Genomic DNA, 18,329 nt, shown 5'->3' on the forward strand with positions numbered 1-18,329 from the left:
TATGACTCAGAGCAAAGTTGCAGATGAAAAAGTATTCTACACAATAAGGCAGCAATTGAAGATGCTCTAAGACAGAGGTCCCCAACCTATGGCCACGGCCAATTACCAGGCCGTGGCCTCATGGCCCCCGGGCCGTGTAAGTGGCTGGCCAGTGTGTGCTGTTGTGCTCACCCCCCTCGCACTGGCACTAGCCTCGGTGCAATCCTTGGTGCAATCCTTGCACCAGGGGTAGCCTCGGTGCGACCGTCACACCATCGCTAGCCTCAGCACTAGCCTTGGTAGGATCTTCACGCCGGCGCTAGCCTCAACGTGACCCTCGCCCCAGCGCTAGCAGCCCCTTTACGGAGTGCGCATGTTCACGGCCCCATTCATGTGTACGTGTGCACAGCTACATTTGGGTGGGTGTGCACGCACACCTAAAGGTGTCTGCCCCTCTCTTTGCCACCAGGCCACCAACCCAGAAAGGTTGCTGACCCCTGCTCTAACAAACAACACACATCCAAATGAGTGAAGTTGGTTTGGAAGCATCTCCCTGGAATTTACCTTGCTCATCATAGCTGAGCAGAATTTTGGGCCAAAACAGGAATTTTAATAAAAAAAATTAGATGTTTTCCCTAAGATTTAAAGGGGGGAAAACTTTGAGCTTCGGAGGAGAGGAAAAATGATAACTAAGAGAAAAGGAACTTAGGTTTATCCCCAAACCTTCTTCTTTGGGCAACATTGCCAGATCTTCTGTTTCGGTTTTAATCTGATGAAGGAGAACATGTATTCCTTAATGACTGTATAAGAATGGCCATCTTCTCAGTTATTTTTTCCACTTCCTACTCCAGATTACAGCTCTGAGATTTCCTGGTTGTCTCCCATCCAAGCACTTTCATCCTGCTAGGAACTTGATTGTTATAATTAGGGGAATGGAGGGTGATAATTATGATCAGGAGGGGCTTGCTAGGGAGAGCATGGTCAGAAAAATGTATACAGGGTTGTGTGTGCAAGATCTAGGTAGGTCTCATCCTTGATTGGTGTAATTTTCCTTTGAACTGGAAGTAAACAGGATGGTCAGGTTTACTTCTAAGGAATAATTATCTAGGTATGTAGATTTTTTTTTGGGGGGGACGGGGTCTCATTTGTCAATTTATCTTCTAAATTCCTGCACCTGTCAGATTGAAAGGAATGACTTTGGAGAGAAAAGTAGATCACAGTTGAGAACAAGCGATGACATTTTTGCCAAAAATTCTGGGTTTTAGCTAAACTGTGCCGCAGCGAGCCATTTATTCGCTTAACGAATTTGCTGAATGACTGTGGGTTCCCTCAACATCCATGTTTTTTCACTTCACCACCACCGTAGAAAGGGTCCCTACATCAAGTCAGTCACACTTCGTGAGCATCACAACTTACAACTATTGATGGGCAGACTCCATTATGGCCATAAGTCAAGGAGAACCTACAGTATAGAGTAGGGCGGACTAAGAGAAAATGGCTGGTCCAAAACCACCCGAGGAGCTTCTGTGCGTGTGATTGTGGTTGTTTCGTTGCTAAGTTGTGTCCATGGATGTGGAAGATCAGGCTCCCTGTCCTCCAGTGTCTTCTGGAGCGTGCCCAAACTCATAGCACCAGTGACTCCACCCAACCATCTCATCCTCTTCTCCTTTCGACTTCCATCTTCCCCAGCATCGGGGTCTTTCCCAAGGAGTTCCCTCTTCTCATTCGGTGGCCGAAGTATTCGAGTTTCAACTTCAGTCTCCGTCCTTCCGAAGAACGGTCGGGCTTCATTTCCTTTAGGATCGTCCGATTGGATCTCCTTGCAGTCCAAGGGACTCTCAAGAGTCTTCTCCAGCACCACAATTCGAAAGCAATATCTCGGGGGGGGGAGGGGGAGACAGCTTCAATCAGATCCTCCCTGATGCCAGTCCAACACTTTTAACCGTCCCTCCGTAGTGTCTCTCCTTTCTTCCCTATATCTTACTAAAATTAGCTGATTCTTAGATATTTTGTGTGTGTTTTTCCCCATCCTTCTTTTTGGGACTTTTTATCAGTCCCTTCTTGAGCAAAAGGAAAGCTCTGTTCTACATCAGAATCTGAAAAAGGCAGGAGGAGAAATGAGCAGGGAACCCTGAAGTACTATAGGACTCTCTCTCTCTCTGTCTCTCTCTGTCTCTCTCTCTCTCTCTCTCTCTCTCTCTCTCTCTCTCTCTCCCTGTCTGCCTCCTTCACGCGCCTTCTCTCTCCTCCCCCTCTCTCTCTCTCTCTCTCTGTCTTTCTCTCTCCCCTTTATCTGTCTCTCTCTCTCTTCCGCCTCTCTCTCCCCTCTCTTTCTCTCTTTCTCTCCCCCTCTGTCTCTCCCTCTCCTTCTCTCTCTTTTTCTCTCTCCCTCTCTCCTCCCTCTCTCCCCTCTCTCTCTCTCTCTCTCTCCCTGTCTGTCTGCCTCCTTCACGCGCCTTCTCTCTCCTCCCCCCCTCTCTCTCTCTCTTTCTCTCTCCCCTTTATCTGTCTCTCTCTCTCTTCCGCCTCTCTCTCCCCTCTCTTTCTCTCTTTCTCTCCCCCTCTGTCTCTCCCTCTCCTTCTCTCTCTTTTTCTCTCTCCCTCTCTCCTCCCTCTCTCCCCTCTCTCTCTCTCTCTCTCTCCCTGTCTGTCTGCCTCCTTCACGCGCCTTCTCTCTCCTCCCCCCCTCTCTCTCTCTCTTTCTCTCTCCCCTTTATCTGTCTCTCTCTCTCTTCCATCTCTCTCTCCCCTCTTTCTCTCTTTCTCTCCCCCTCTGTCTCTCCCTCTCCTTCTCTCTCTCTTTCTCTCTTTTTTTCTCTCCCACTCTCCCCCCCTCTCTCCCCTCTCTCTCTCTGTCTCTCTCTTTCCCGCCTCTCTCCCCGCTCTCTTCTCTCTCTTTCTGTCTCTCCCCCTCTCTCTCTTTCCCTCCCTCCCCCCTCTCTCTTCCTCCCTCTCCTCTCTTTTTCTCTCTCTCCCTCTCTCTCTCCCCCTCTTTTTCTCTCTCTCTCTTTCTCTCTCTCCCTTTCTCCCTCCGCCCCCTCTCTCTCGTCGGGGAGGAAAATTATCTAATTCCACCATCCGTCATATGAACATCCTTGCTTAATTTAATACAATTATTCCATCAAGGAGGATAATCTCTGCAACGTAATTCATTTACACAACATATTTCACAACCGTCTCTGCCTCGCCATTTCTTATTACCGTGGCTGATAATTTCATGAGCCCTTGTGGGATAAGAGGAAGAGAGCAAAGAAAAGGGGCGAACTGCGCTTGTGGGTGTATGCCTGTCTGTGTGCCCGTGTGCGTTTTGTGTCTGTGCGTAGGGACCAAGACACAATGGATGCCTCTGGAGGCAATGCCGGAAAAGCATTTACATTGTGCCAGTTGCCACCGGATGTCCATTATTGAAATATTTATTGGTCCAGCATTTGGGGGGATAAGCTAGTGAGTCGGCAGATAAGCCAGGGACGGCCGATATTCTTCAGCAGGCAACAATGGCACAATTGTCACTGGCCCCAGATGTGCCAGCCAAGGCAACGTTATTGTGCATTTATGCTGAAATGAAGATCTCTATGAAAGAGGAGAAAATCGGGAGGAGGCCTGGAGTTTTGTTCCCAAAGTCATCGGGGGATTATTTTTATTCATTTTTTTCCACCACCACCCTTCTGCGGCTTCTCAGATCTCTCTGGCATTGGCGACTCTTTCTCCTCCTCAAAGTCATTTAGCAAGCCGCAGGAGGAGATGGAGGCGCTCCCAGAGGTCACGAAAAGCTTGCCTTGATACACCAGCCACAATCGGCTTCAGTTGAATCAGCTCCTATTTAGCTGCCTTTGGATGCAACAGTAATGATTTGGATTATTGCAATGCCTTCTACATGGGGCTACCCTTGAAGACTATTCGGAAGCAACCATTGGTCCGGAATACAGCGGCACAGCCAGTTCTGGAGGCCTCTAGGGATGGTACATATAAGGCCACTATTATGCAAGCTGCACTGGTAACAACAACAACAACAACAACAACAACAACAACAACAACAACAACAATCATCATCATCATCATCATCATCATCATCATCATCATCATCATCATCATCATCATAATAATAATAATAAAGTTGGAAGGGAGCTTGGAGGTCATCTAGTCCAACCCCCTACTCTGGCAGGAAACCCTATACCATTTTGGGCAAGTGGCTGTCCAGTCTCTTAAAAACTTCCAGTGTTGGAACATTCACCGCTTTTAGGGATCTTAAATGAAGTTTTATGTCTACATAATTCAGGCCAATTTAAGGTATTCACGAATGATGTGATTTAGGGATAAATGGTATGAATGATGTATTTTTGGATTTAACAGACATTTGGGAATAGCAGACATACTTCCCTCCACCCAGCCCAAATGATCTATTAAATCAAGACATTACAGTATTGTATTATCTTGACTCTTTTGTGGACCAAGCCTTTGTATTAAGACATAACAGGAAGCCCACCATTTGACTACAGCAAAAAAGAAAAAAAGTTTAATTAGCCCAGTTTTAGGGTTCAGCCTGTTATGTAAATGCAACCACTGAAATGCAGTCAACACATTGGGTGCTGGTGTATGAGAAGAGTAATTTGTATGAATGTGTGAACTGAATAATAGTGTGAAAGGAACAAGTCTCCCTAAAATGAGTAAAAATTAGCAGGACTGCAAAGATCAGAGATTTGGTCTGATTCTTAGCTTCAGTGCTTTAGAGGAATAATAGAAACACATTTCTCTCACACATGAAAGCTAATATCTGAGGAGGTTTCTTCATGTATACTTTATGAAACAACCAGCTATAATGAGCTATGTTTGTATTTAACCTTTATAAATCGTTCTTCTGCTGATCCAAGTGCCGTGGGCAATATACAATGGATTTAAAACTAGGTAATAAAAATCCATTGAACACCCTCCTATTTGTGTGTTTGTGTGTGTGTACAGACCCAGGCTCACACATGAATGTTCGGAATTATTTTTACAAAAGCCCTTGGCAGATTTATAACGGAGGTTCTGAAAGAAGAGGTAGATTTTCATTCTCCTTTCTTAATACAATTGGGAGAGGATTAGCTTTGCTTCATATCTGAACTGCAGTGTCCCAGTTGCAAGGCACTATAATGATTCGTTTTTAGACTGGCAAAGATTCAGGAGATGGTTATATAAAATATCAGCTGAAATCCACTGGGCTCTCAATAAAGTGCACATAGTTTAAAAAGCAAACAAGTAGTTTCCACTCGATGTAGGAGAACAGCTAAAGTTGGGGGGGTGGAGTTAAGTGCGTCATCAGTTTAGAGTAGTTATGTTGCCAAAAATGGTCCAAGTTCAACCCCTTTTGAATTCTGTTGACCCTTATCTGGTGTCAATTTAGTACTGAACTTTAGTTGGCTAGATGTATAGGCTTAAGCATCTTAACGTGTAGTTTTGATTCTTCCCACGTGACACCTGAATGTGTTTAGAGAAAAAAGGAGGAAAAAATATTTTTGACTAAACGGAAAAAGGTGACTGAGAATGTTGATTTTTTGGAAAGTTATAAATGGATTAAGGGGCGGGATTGAGGGCAGACTTGAAAGAATATTTCCTATTAGGTGTTTTGAATTTTACAAAGATATACATGAAGATTTTGAAACTAACCTTCCTGGGGAAGATATTGTTGATTAGGGGAAAAATACATGATAAAAGTGGCTTTTGAAGGTTGACTAGAGGGAACCAGAGATAACTACATACAATTAAAATAAAAGAAATCCCTTAATACAGTGGAAGCAATATTACTTGATTGTGGAAGAATTCAAAGATAGTTGCAAATAATGCACTTAGACATTACTCTTAAGGTTATATGCTACTGTAAAGAATGGATTTAAAAAAGGCTACAGGAGAAGAACAGATTTTATTGAACAAAATAGGGACTGAAGCTGATTTGTACGGATCTGAAAATGGATTTAAAAATGCCAGATTACAAGAATGATATGGAAAAAGATGCCATACTGGATTAACAAATGAAATTGGCTGGTGTCTTCATAATTAAAAGGGACACACAAATAATACATCAGAAGAATGACTTGAATAGCTTATTTATCTTGAATTTACAAAAAAGACATGTTAAACTAGGAGAGGAATTTTTTGAAAGGAGACAAAGAGAAAATGATAAGAAATCAATATATGGGACATTATTTGGATAAGAGGTCAAACTCTTTAAAAATAAACAGAAGGAATATAAAGTGGATTTATCTAATCAAGGTTATTATAACATATATGTTTGTTGTTTCTGGACTTTTTTAACTAGGACTGGATGACAAGGCTTTAAAGTTTGTTTATAGATTGCAGTTACTGTGTTAAAAGGGAAAGAATACAAAACTGATTTATTTGATTAAAGTTAAAATATATTTATTATTACTCCTGGTAGCTCCTTGTGGACTTTTGCTGATTAGAGCTCCAGGGTGAGATCTTGTAATTTGACTATTGATAAGAGATGAGAGGTAGAAAAGAGAGATCTTTTATTGAAATACCAGATAAATTACTGAAGTTGTTTTTATTTGTCTGGAGTGTTAGGGTGGAGCTATTTCTTTATGTACCTTTTTATTTTTTATTATATATTTTTCTGGACTTTACTTATGTTCTTCCTAGTTTGATATTAATTTTTATTTCTATATTTGCAAACTTTCATTAAAAAGCATTATTAAAAAAGATGGGGAAAGAGGTTACTTTCTCCAACTTTTTTAAATTCCAGGGTTTTTTAAATAATAATAATAATAATAATAATAATAATAATAATAATAATCACACTTTTTTATCACACTTATGCTTTGGGAATCAGACTTAGGTCATTCCCAAAGTTTCCCATCCAATCTGCACATGTGGCAGTCAGAAATTTAGAACCCAGAAAATACCATTCTTAATGCTGCATTAAGATGCTCTTGCATTCAGGGCCAGTTAAACACAGCATTTGTATTAGGATCACACCTTGCTCTCTTTGAATGGAATTTTTAATGTAAGTCACTTTTTTCAGTGCCTAACTTTAAACAAATGGTTTTAATAAGTCAAGGACTACCTGTATTCTAATGTAATTTATGATGACCCGTAGGAGAAGAGCAGGCTGATCTAGAAGGCGGAGTTAAACATGTCATCAGTTTAGAATCCTTCTGTTGCCACAAAGGACTCAAGTCCAGACCCCGTGGATTCCACTGACCTTATGTAGTGTCAATTTAGCTTTGACCATTGGTTGACTAGATTCTTGTGCATAGATTGCAATAATAAACTCCTCTGTGCTGTGAACTCAACGAATGCTACTGGTTAGTTGCCCCTGACATGGCTTCCTGTTTTAAAGGTAAGTTAGTTTGAGGCAACATTGGGTGGGGGTAACAAAAAAACAAGCAATCACTCTGTTCCAATATTATTATCTATCTATCTATCTATCTATCTATCTATCTATCTATCTATCTATCTATCTATCTATCTATCTATCTCTCTATATAGATAGATAGATAGATAGATAGATAGATAGATAGATAGATAGATAGATAGATATAGATATATAGATATATAGAGATATAGAGATATAGAGATATAGATATAGATATAGATATAGATATAGATATAGATATAGATATAGATATAGATATAGATATAGATATAGATATAGATATAGATATAGATATAGATATAGATATAGATATAGATAGACAAAGGGACACGGTGGCTCAGTGGGTTAGGATGCTGAGCTTGTCAATCAGAAGGTCGGCAGTTTGGCAGGTCGAATCCCGAGTGCCGCATAACAGAGTGAGTGCCTGTTACTCGTCCCAGCTTCTGCCAACCTAGCAGTTCGAAAGCACGTAAAAATGCAAGTAGAAAAATAGGGACCACTACGGTGGGAAGGTAACAGCGTTCCATGCACCTTTGACGTCTAGTCATGCCAGCCACATGACCACGGAGACGTCCTCAGACAAGCGCTGGCTCTTCAGCTTTGAAACGGAGATGAGCACCGGCCCCTAGAGTTGGAAATGACTAGCACGCATGTGCGGGGGAACCTTTACCTTTAATAGATAGATAGATAGATAGATAGATAGATAGATAGATAGATAGATAAAAATATTATAGATAGAGATAGAGATATATAGAGATATATAGAGATATATCTTCCATGGATGTTCACATGATGTACATTTCTCTGCACTTAGTTTCCCTTGGCTGTTCCTCAGAAAAGAAATGTGTAGGCATCAACAGGTGATTAAGTCCACCTGGCCTACATTATCATAGGCCAATGCAGTTTTACACAAACGTAATTGCACAGGATGAATCATTTTGTTCAGTGCTCAAAACCACTGGAGCTCCATTAGAGGACCATTAAGAGCTCATTGAAGGCAATAGAACGCTCTCATAATCACTCCCAAGGAACTCTGTTTCTGGAATGCCCCTTTAGTACTCGCCGGGTTGAAAGAAGACAAAAAAGGTTTCCTGTTTCTCCTCCTTTATTATGCTGGCTATTATTATGAAGCCCCAGCTGTGTCTCAGGAAAGTTCTTTAATGTCATATTTAATTTTTATTTTTTTTTTAAAAAAAAAAGAAATCACCCTCCCTTTTCAGTGAGAGTTACAGCACGGTTGATTCAGTATTAAGGTTAGATTTATGTGTGGCAATTTACAAAAGGCTGAGGGGAGTGTGATATTTAACAAGTAGGATAAAACCGATTGGCTCAAAGGCTGACTGGCTAGGAATGATTGACAGGAAGCAGAATAATTGCTTTATTTGAATTCAGTGTTTATTTCTGAGATTTAGGAATTTTGTAGAGTCTCAATCGAACCGGTTGTAGGAGAAGGAATAATGGCGGAACCTGGGGGTGGAGTTAAAAGAGGGATCAGCCTAGAATCCCTACGTAGCCACAAGCAAACTAAGTCCAACCTCCCTTGAAGTCTGTCTAACTCCAAACAGGTGTAACCTTTAACTGACAAGATTCCTGTGCATAGGCTTTTAAGCAATATGGGTAGTCCTCAACATACAACCACTTGTTTATGGACCATTCAAAGTTACAACCGTACTGAAAGAAAATGACTTATGACCAGTTTTCACACTTATGTCCATTGCAGCATCCCCATGATACTTGGGAACCTGCATGTATTTACGACAGTTGCACCAGCCTGGGGTCCTGGCATTGTCAATCACAGCCTCATTAGGGAGGTTCTGACAGGCATAGTTAATGGGGAAAGCCAGATTCGCTTAACAACCTCATGGTTCACTTCACAACTTTGGGGATTTACTGAACGACCATGGCCCAAAGGGTCACAAAATGGGGAGCCACTCACTGAACAACTGTCTCATTCAGCAATCGAAATTTTGGGCTGAGTTGCGATCATAAGTTGAGGACTACTTATAAGTCTGTTTAATTGGACCTTCACTTGTGAATCTGGTCTTTTCTGCCTGACAGCAGTGTACAAAATCAACCAACAGTAAAGCAATATTTTTGCACTGTTATTTTAAAAAATTATATGCCGCCCACCTCAATCTGCAAGCTCAGATTCAATCCCCCCAAACAACATATAAGGAACGGTTGCAGGAATTGGGTCTGTCTACTGTAATAAAGAGAAGGACGAGGGGGGACATGATCGCCGTCTTCCAATATCTCAGGGGCTGCCCCAAAGAAGAGGGAGTCAAGCTATTCTCCAAAGCCCCTGAAGGCAGGACAAGAAGCAACGGATGGAAACTAGTCAAGGAGAGAAGCAACCTGGAACTAAGGAGAAACTTTCTGACAGTGAGAACAATTAATCAGTGGAACAACCTGCCTCCAGAAGCTGTGAATGTTGCAACACTGGAGGTTTTTAAGAAGGGATTGGACCGCCATTTGTCTGAAATGGTATAGGGTTTCCTGCCTGAGCGGGGGGTTGGACTAGATGACCTCCAAGGTCCCTTCCAACTTTATTATTATTATTATTATTATTATTATTATTATTATTATTATTATTATTATTATTATTATCCGGGAAACAATACATGTCTTTAATGTGACATACCCCTTCTGATCGATTCCACCAGAGAAGAGTGTCAACATCCCTACCAGCTTGTTCCTTCTATTCTACCTCTTAGTACAGGGTCTTCAAACGTGGCCCTTTTATGACTTGTGGACTTCAACTCCCAGAATTCCTCAGCCAGCGTGCCTAGCTGAGGAATTCTGGGAGTTGAAGTCCACAAGTCATAAAAGGGCCATGTTTGAAGACCCCTGTCTTAGTAGAAGGAACCCCCCATCAGAGTCTCTAGTTTAGGGACACCTAGATTGGTCAGGCCAAAATGTTTAATCTTTTGCCTGGAAGCACCTCTGTATGTTGTTGAGGCCTGTTGCGTCAGAAGTGCACGTAGCCCTTGACTTTCGACCACAATCGAGCCGAAAATTTATGTTGCTAAGCAAGACAGTTGTTAAGTGACTTTTCCCCCCATTTTACAGCCTTTCTTGCCACAGTTCTTAAGTGAATGACTGCAGTTGTTAAGTTAGTCATGCGGTTGTTAAGTGAATCTGGCTTCCCCCATTGACTTTGCTTGCCAGAAGGTTGCAGAAAAGGAGATCGTGTGACAGACGCACACATCCGGGACACTGCGACCGTCATAAATATGAATCAGCTGCCAAGTGCCTGAATTTTGATCATGTGACCCTGGTGATGCTGCAACGGTCATAAGTGTGAAAAACGGTCATAAGTCACTTTTTTCCAGTGCCGTTGTAACTTTGAACAGTCACTAAATGAACTGTTGGAAGTCGAGGATTACTTGAAGTTATGGAAAAAATGAAGTATGGAAAGTAGAATATGTACCTTTTGGAGAAATTGGCTTCAAACATTAAGGGGGTGGGGGGGGAAGAGGAACTCAGTTTACAGAATTAGGTTTAGGGATATTGACTTGTCTTTTATTTCATTCTATTTCTTTCATCTATCTTTTTTTTTAAAGTAAGTTTTATTAATTTTTTAACATGACCACCTTGATATTCGGTAAACAGTGCGTTGTCTGGCTTTACATTTAACAAACATTCACTAACAATTAAATTGTATAATCTATAATCCACATGGTAACTTTACATGATTTCCTCTTTTCCCCTTAATGTTCGCTTTTACCAACCTCAAGTTAATCCAATTCTTATTGTTAAAATAAATGATAATTATTTCTTTCATCTATCAAGTGGCCTTTCTTTATCTCAGGTATTATTTTAGGAACTTTTCTGCGGATGAATGGTTCATGAACAGCCCCTTGTGTATTTTAAGGAAAGGCCAAAGATATCAACGGTTCAAAAGCTCAATCTTTCTTATGTTTTTTTCTCCAGTTGTGAATGATTGAGATTGTTGCTTATTTCATATTGACAACGCTCCTTGGATTTTTTTTTTTTTGATGCAAAGACATTTGGAAATTAAAAAAAGACTTCCCATTCCCCATAATATACTACTTATGCCATTGTGAGTAAATGGTTCTGTGTGATACCAATAAAGGAGAATATTTATAGCTCAGAGTTGAAACCGGGTTGGGGGGGGCATGGTGCTCTCTGGGCTTGGTTGTTTTCTTGCAGACGTTTCATTACCCAACTAGGTAACATCATCAGTGCTAGCGATGATTGTCTGAGTCAGTCTTTTCTTATGGTTGTTGAGACAGTACTATACCTTGTCTTTGCTCAGATTTTTTTTTATTATATTTCTTATAACCCAACCTTTTAGAGCATGGGTCTTCAAACTTGGCCCTGTTATGACTTGTGGACTTCAACTCCCAGAATTCCTCAGCCAGCATGCCTGGCTGAGGAATTCTGGGAGTTGAAGTCCACAAGTCATAAAAGAGCCATGTTTGAAGACCCCTGTTTTAGAGGTTTAGGACAATAAAATAGCCATTGATGCAGTCAGCTCACTTAAAATACTCCACTTTCAAGGATGGATGGATGGATGGATGGATGGATGGATGGATGGATGGATGGATGGGAGTGTTGGTAATGGAACAGTACAAGGAGCAACAAAGAGAAAAATTAAATTTTGAAAGAAACATTAAAACAAAACTTGAGTGTCTCTGAAGCATTTGGACAATCTGAGAGTAAGGGACCTGCTCATGGTTTGACCACCAAGGTGCCCATAGGATCTAACAGTTTAACCAGAGTAACAAAATGAATGTTGAGATCTTACAATGTAAACCGCAAACCCTATGCATAAACCATAATATTACTACAATCATTTTTGTTATTTGCTTCCCCCTCTGGAGGTTAATGTTCTTCCCTTACTGCAGAAGCTAGAATGACTTTTATATTTTATTATATCTTATTTTTCAAATAGAATAACATCTGGGAATAGATCAGGCATATGACATTGGACAGGGCATTCTCACATTGTGGTGATCAGTGAATCTCAACCTACAAAATGTCCTTGGCTGATCAAGCTTGTGCTCCACCTCTGTTTAAGTGTTATTCCTCTACTGCAGGGGTCTTCAAACCTGGCCCTTTTATGACTTGTGGACTTCAACTCCCAGAATTCTTCAGCCAAGCACGCGTGCCTGGCTGAAGAATTCTGGGACTTGAAGTCCACAAGTCATAAAAGGGCCAGGTTTGAAGACCCCTGCTCTACTGCATCACCGAATGGATGGTACCTTCAGCCCTGCAGGTGGGAAATTAAAAATTTGGCCATGCAGTTGAGTATGAGTTTTCAGCACTCATATCCAGGGAATGCTCTTAAAACCAAACTCAGATGAAGCATAAAAGACTAGCATGGTAGTCTCTCATAACGATGGCTTTCTTTCGTAGGGAAAAATGGAAATGGCATCTACTTAATTAATATAAACCCATCCTAACAATGCAACACTAATGTATTTGCAGTAATTGTATCCCCCCCCTCCCTATAATTTGTGATGTGTCTTCTTCACAGATGAGATCATTAGCTCTTGATAGATGCAACAGAGCAAACTGTAGAACACAGAAATTCAGCTACTATAGGCAAGGCCAACTTTAACGTGCATTCAGAATCTTCTCACCCTAATAATCAAGACTGGTGCTGGCTTATATTACGCTCCGTTATTTTGACAAGTACACAGGCCTGCTGGCTCTGAGGTTATATCACAACAAATAAATAAAGAAAAGCTGGGACCTTGTAAAAGCATAGTGTAGACACTTCTTTATGCATGCGTTGATTGGTTAGTCTTCCAAACCGCCACAATCGAAAGACTCTCGTGGTTAATTGTGATCTCTCTCCCGCAATAGCAAAGAGGGGTTAAGAGCAACCGTTGATGTCGCTACCAAAGTGGTACCTCAACCCTTCCTCTTCCCATCTTCCCCTTTTCGTACAAACATAGAAAACGGAGGGCAGGAAAAAAAAAAGGACCTAGTGGTCCGTCAAGTCTGTCTTTTGAGTTGAGTTTGTTTTTAACTTTTCTTTTAAATTCACTTATTTGTCGTTTTTTTTTAAATTATTATTTGTATGTTTTATTTTGATTTTATTTTTCCTCTTCTCTTTTTTCCTCTCGCAAACGCAGCTGTTTTACGGGTACCGTGGTCCAGCTCCGTTTTTGCAGTGGTCTAAATCATAAATTCCTCCCTGTACCTGAACGGCAGTGGCTTGGCACCTTTAAACAGTGGTGGGCCAAATCTTTGGCTGGGATTGCTTGAAGCTGGGATTGAGTTCAGTTAAAGAGGAGCCAAAAGAAGTAGCAGGGTTTGAATTCACCTGGGCAGCAGGTGATACCGCTGTGTCTTGGAGGTGACAAATAACGACCTTTCACTTAAAAGAAAGGTCTGTACAGATAGTCCTTGATTTATAACCAGTTACTTAGCAGCTGTTTGGAGTTATTTTTTTTTAATTTTAATCCCATTTATATCCATGCCCTTCTCCGAAGACTCAGGGCGGCTTACACTCTAAGCACAAATCAATGTGCTTAGCAATAGTCTTCATTCTATGTATATGCCTGCTTATTAGCCACCACCACCCCCAAGCGGCATTATTACAAAGTCAGCTTAATTGCCCCCAACAATCTGGGTCCTCATTTTACCTACCTCGGAAGGATGGAAGGCTGAGTCAACCTTTAGCCTGGTGGGACTCGAACCTGCACTAATTGCAGGCAGCTGGTGTTATTTAAGGAGGCATTAGCCCACAGCTCCACCAAGGCTCTGATGGACACCCCCCCCAAAAAAGATACTTTCAACGTTCTAAAGTGTCTGCCTCTCACAGTCACGTGGCTGCATTTTGCCACTCAGAACAGACATAACCATTTCCAGGAACCACCCTGTGATCACAGGGCCACGATTTACAACATTTTTGCCGGAAACCAGCATTTTCTTCTAGATTCTGGCAAAAAAAAACCAAAAAACCCTGACCCAGAGCAAAGAATGGGTTTGCTTAACAACCACACGTTCATATAACAACCACAGTGTTCGTTTCAACTGCAGCATTTGCCATATGCTAAATAAATGAATAAACCACAGAGGTTCGTGGATTAACCATGGCAAAATAGGTTGTAAAATTGGGTCTACTCACATCGTGACCCGTTTATAACTATCACAGCTTACGACCGTAAATGTGGGGCTCAATTATTGTTGTAACTTGAGGACTATATTTATGTGTGGGCATAAGAGCAGACGGGGGGTGGTGGTGGCTATGACACTGGAAAGCCAGTGGCCCAGGTTCGAAACCTGAGCTCTATTCAATGGGGTGAGTTCCCATCCTTGCCTCAGCAGCTGCCCAGCAGATTGAAATCATGCAAACGCAAGTAGATAAATAGGTACCACTTCGGTGGGAAGGTAACAGTGCTCCATGATGTCACAGTGACCACATGACTGGGGGAATGTATCCCCGTCCCTATAGCAGAGGTGCCCAACCTTTGGGGCAGCAGGGACCAGTTCTGTGGAGAGAGGTTTTTCCATGGATCGGAGAGTGCGTGGTTTTGTGTGCTGGCTGCATCTCGTGGATGGGGCTTTGCTGGCATGCCGCGGCCCAGTAAAGGTCCACGGCCCGGGAGTTGGGGACCTTTGCCCTATAGGACAGCGCTGCATCAAATAGAGATGAGCGCCATCTCCTATAGTCGGCAATGACTAATGGAGTAAAATCAGTGGTGGGATTCAAATACGTGAACAACCGGTTCTCTGTGTGAATGCCGCTTCCGGAAGTCCATTCTGGGCCTGGGCAGCAAAAAATTAACTACCGGTTCTGCCGACGTGGTGCAAACCAGCTGAATCCCACCCCTGGGTTTACACCACTGTGGGCATAGCTGTTTCACCTTGTGTTTCCCCAGTCCACAGGCATAGAGACTTAAAGTCTCTCTACTAACCTATCCCACCACTGAGTAAAATCCATAGGGACACTTTGACCTTACCTTTATAAGCACACAGAGGGACAGATTCACTGGTTAGGTGAGGACAGTAGGGAAAAAAGATGCAAGATGCAGAAGTTCTCAGAGTCTAAAGAGAGAAGACACGTAGAGGATTGTCGTGTTAAAGACAAGGGCCTTCTCCTTACCAGCTGCTTTCAAACTAAAGTTCCTCCCCTACTCCCAACTGTGGGTGATTTTTACAGAGGTTTCGATTGCAAAGGAACCCAACCATACCGTGCCTCTTTTAGAGGGATGAAAGCAGCTCATGAATACAGAGAGAGTGAAATTACGTCTGGCATCCAAGTCGATAAGGAGCCCCAATTAGTGGTGGCCGAATCAGCAACCGTACGGTGCACCTCATGGCTTGGTCTTCTTCTTTCCATTTCAGGACGACGTGGCCCAGCCGTTGAATCTCTCAGCAAAGCCCAAGGCAAACGACAGCAAGTCTCCCGCATCACCCACTTCTCCTCACATGCCGTCACTGAGAATAAACAGCGGGTGCAGCTCGTTGAAATCTTCGGTGCCAGCAACGTTAGCTAGTCCGTCAGCCAGAGTCAACACAATTGGTAAGAAGATCTTATTATGCTTGAAGTCAGCCATTCGTAGCCTATGGGCCTCTTAAGCTGCCATGCCCTCTCTCCCATATGCTGGGATTGGATCGCAGACATTTGAGCCGTTTTTTTCCAAGGGTTTGCAAAGAGATAAGGTTGTTTCCTTACAGACCTTCCAATCTCCCCCTTGCCATTCACAGCCCCTCTAGAATACAGCACATATTCAAAAATACAATTATGGATGGGAGTTGTAATGGTTCTTGGTCAATGTTATAGTTAACTGTGAATGAAAAAGCCAAATCAATGTATGCTTGTAATATTAACCTCTTAAATTGTAAATTAACATCAATAGAACATGTTGCTTTCTCTTTTCTCAATAGCCATCTAGATAATGGAAGGTCTAATTTTTCAGATCTATTATACAAAAATCAACGTATTGGGGGGGGGGAAACCACAGTGTATTAAGATGTATACTGATACAGGTGATCCTCAACTTAAAACCACAACTGAGCTCAAAAGTTCTATTGCTAGGTGAGACATTTATTGAGTTTTGCCCCCATTTTATGACTTTTCTTGCCAAGTCTGTTAAGTGAATCCCTGCAGTTGTTAAGTTAGTAAACACGGAGGTTAAGCGAACCTGGCTTCCCCGTGGACTTTGCTTGTCAGATCAAAAGGTGATCACATGAACCCCGGGATGCTGCAACCGTCATAGATATGAGTCAGCTGGCCAGTGTCTGAATTTTGATCACATGAGCGTGGGGATGCTGCAACAGTTTTAAGTGTGAAAAACGGTTTCTGTTTTTGCGGCTGCTGTTGTAACTTTGAGCGATTATTAAACAAACTGTTATTAAGTCAAAAGGTACAAGGTCTCCTGCCTGAACAGAGGCTTGGACTAGAAGACCTCCAAGGTCCCTTCCAACTCTTGTTATTTTGTATTGACTATTCTGTGTTGTTGTTGTTAGCTGCGAAGTCGTGTCCGACCCATCACGACCCCATGGACAACGTTCCTCCAGGCCTTCCTGTCCTCTACCATCTTCTGGAGTCCATTTAAGCTCACGCCTACTGCTTCAGTGACTCCATCCAGCCACCTCATTCTCTGTCGTTCCCTTCTTCTATTGCCCTCAACCTTTCCCAGCATGAGGCTCTTCTCCAGTGAGTCCTTCCTTCTCATTAGGTGGCCAAAGCATTTGAGTTTCAACTTCAGGATCTGGCCTTCTAAAGAGCAGTCAGGGTTGATCTCCTCTAGGACTGACCGGTTTGATCGCCTTGCAGTCCAAGGGACTGGCAGGAGTCTTCTCCAGCACCACAGTTCAAAGGCCTCAATTCTTTGGCGCTCAGCCTTTCTTATGGTCCAACTTTCACTGCCATACATTGCAACTGGGAAGACTATAGCTTTGACTATACGCACTTTTGTTGACAGGGTGACGTCTCTGCTTTTTAGTGTGCTGTCTAGATTTGCCATGGCTTTCCTCCCGAGGAGCACGCGTCTTTTAATTTCTTGACTATTCTGTATTATATCCTAAATGAAGAGCCCTTGGCGCTCTCTCAGCTTGGTTGGTTTCTTGCAGACGTTTCATTACCCAAACTAGTACAAATTAATAATGAAACATCTGCAAGAAAGCAACCGAGCTCAGAGAGCGGCAAGGAGACCTCATTTCAACCCTCAGCTACAAATGGTCTCCTTTATCTATTCCTCTTCTTCTTTTTCATAGACAGCAAGTGAAGGAAACATAGAAGCACGGTAAATGCGCACCACAAAAAAAAGATATTAGGTTTGGAAAGCCTTATCTCACTGCTTCTAATCACCTGGCTTGTTTCAGATGGCAGAGCAAGGTCTCAAGGCTTAAAGGAACATTGGACATGATTAAAACCACACCTACAACTCACCAGATAGTATAACACAGTTCTCTCAGAAACATACATCATCTCCATTGCGTGCTAGTAGGGACGTGGTGGCTCAGTGGGTTAGGACGCTGAGCTCGTCGATCAGAAGGTTGGCAGTTTGGCAGGTCGAATCCCGAGTGCCGCGTAACAGAGTGAGCGCCTGTTACTCGTCCCAGCTTCTGCCAACCTAGCAGTTCGAAAGCATGTAAAAAATGCAAGTAGAAAAATAGGGACCACTACGGTGGGAAGGTAACAGCGTTCCGTACGCCTTTGGCGCTGGCTCTTCGGCTTTGAAACGGAGATGAGCACCGGCCCCTAGAGTTGGAAACGACTAGCACGCATGTGCGGGGGAACCTTTACCTTTACCTTAGGAAATCTTGAACAACCTTCCAGAACGCAAGGAGGATAGGGACCCGCCACACTGCAAGAGGGAATCTGTTCCGTAAGATGAGGACGGATAGAGAAAAGGCTTGCATTCCAGGTCCTATCAGATGTCGACATTTAAGAGAGCGGACCAGGACTCTAAGCAGCTTTGTAATTTTTCTCTTACTGACTTCTTGGCTAGCCTCTTTTTTTCCAGCCTTTGGAATCCTGGCCATTTTCATCCTC

At 42.5% G+C, this 18,329-nt stretch overlaps 1 protein-coding gene across 2 annotated transcripts in view; it reads left to right on the forward strand.

Annotated features, from left to right (window-relative positions):
* The window catches only part of SOX5 (SRY-box transcription factor 5), a gene marked incomplete at its 5' end in the record, with an annotated part of 496,539 nt that overhangs the window by 420,315 nt on the left and 57,895 nt on the right, over positions 1-18,329 (forward strand). For both annotated transcript variants that reach the window (XM_083365302.1, XM_083365301.1), the window contains one exon: positions 15,674-15,851. In XM_083365302.1, the coding sequence (XP_083221428.1) occupies positions 15,674-15,851 (178 nt within the window). The remainder of the gene's footprint in view (positions 1-15,673; positions 15,852-18,329) is intronic.

Source organism: Vipera ursinii (assembly GCF_947247035.1).
Source record: "Vipera ursinii genome assembly, chromosome: 6".
Classification (NCBI taxonomy): domain Eukaryota; kingdom Metazoa; phylum Chordata; class Lepidosauria; order Squamata; family Viperidae; genus Vipera; species Vipera ursinii.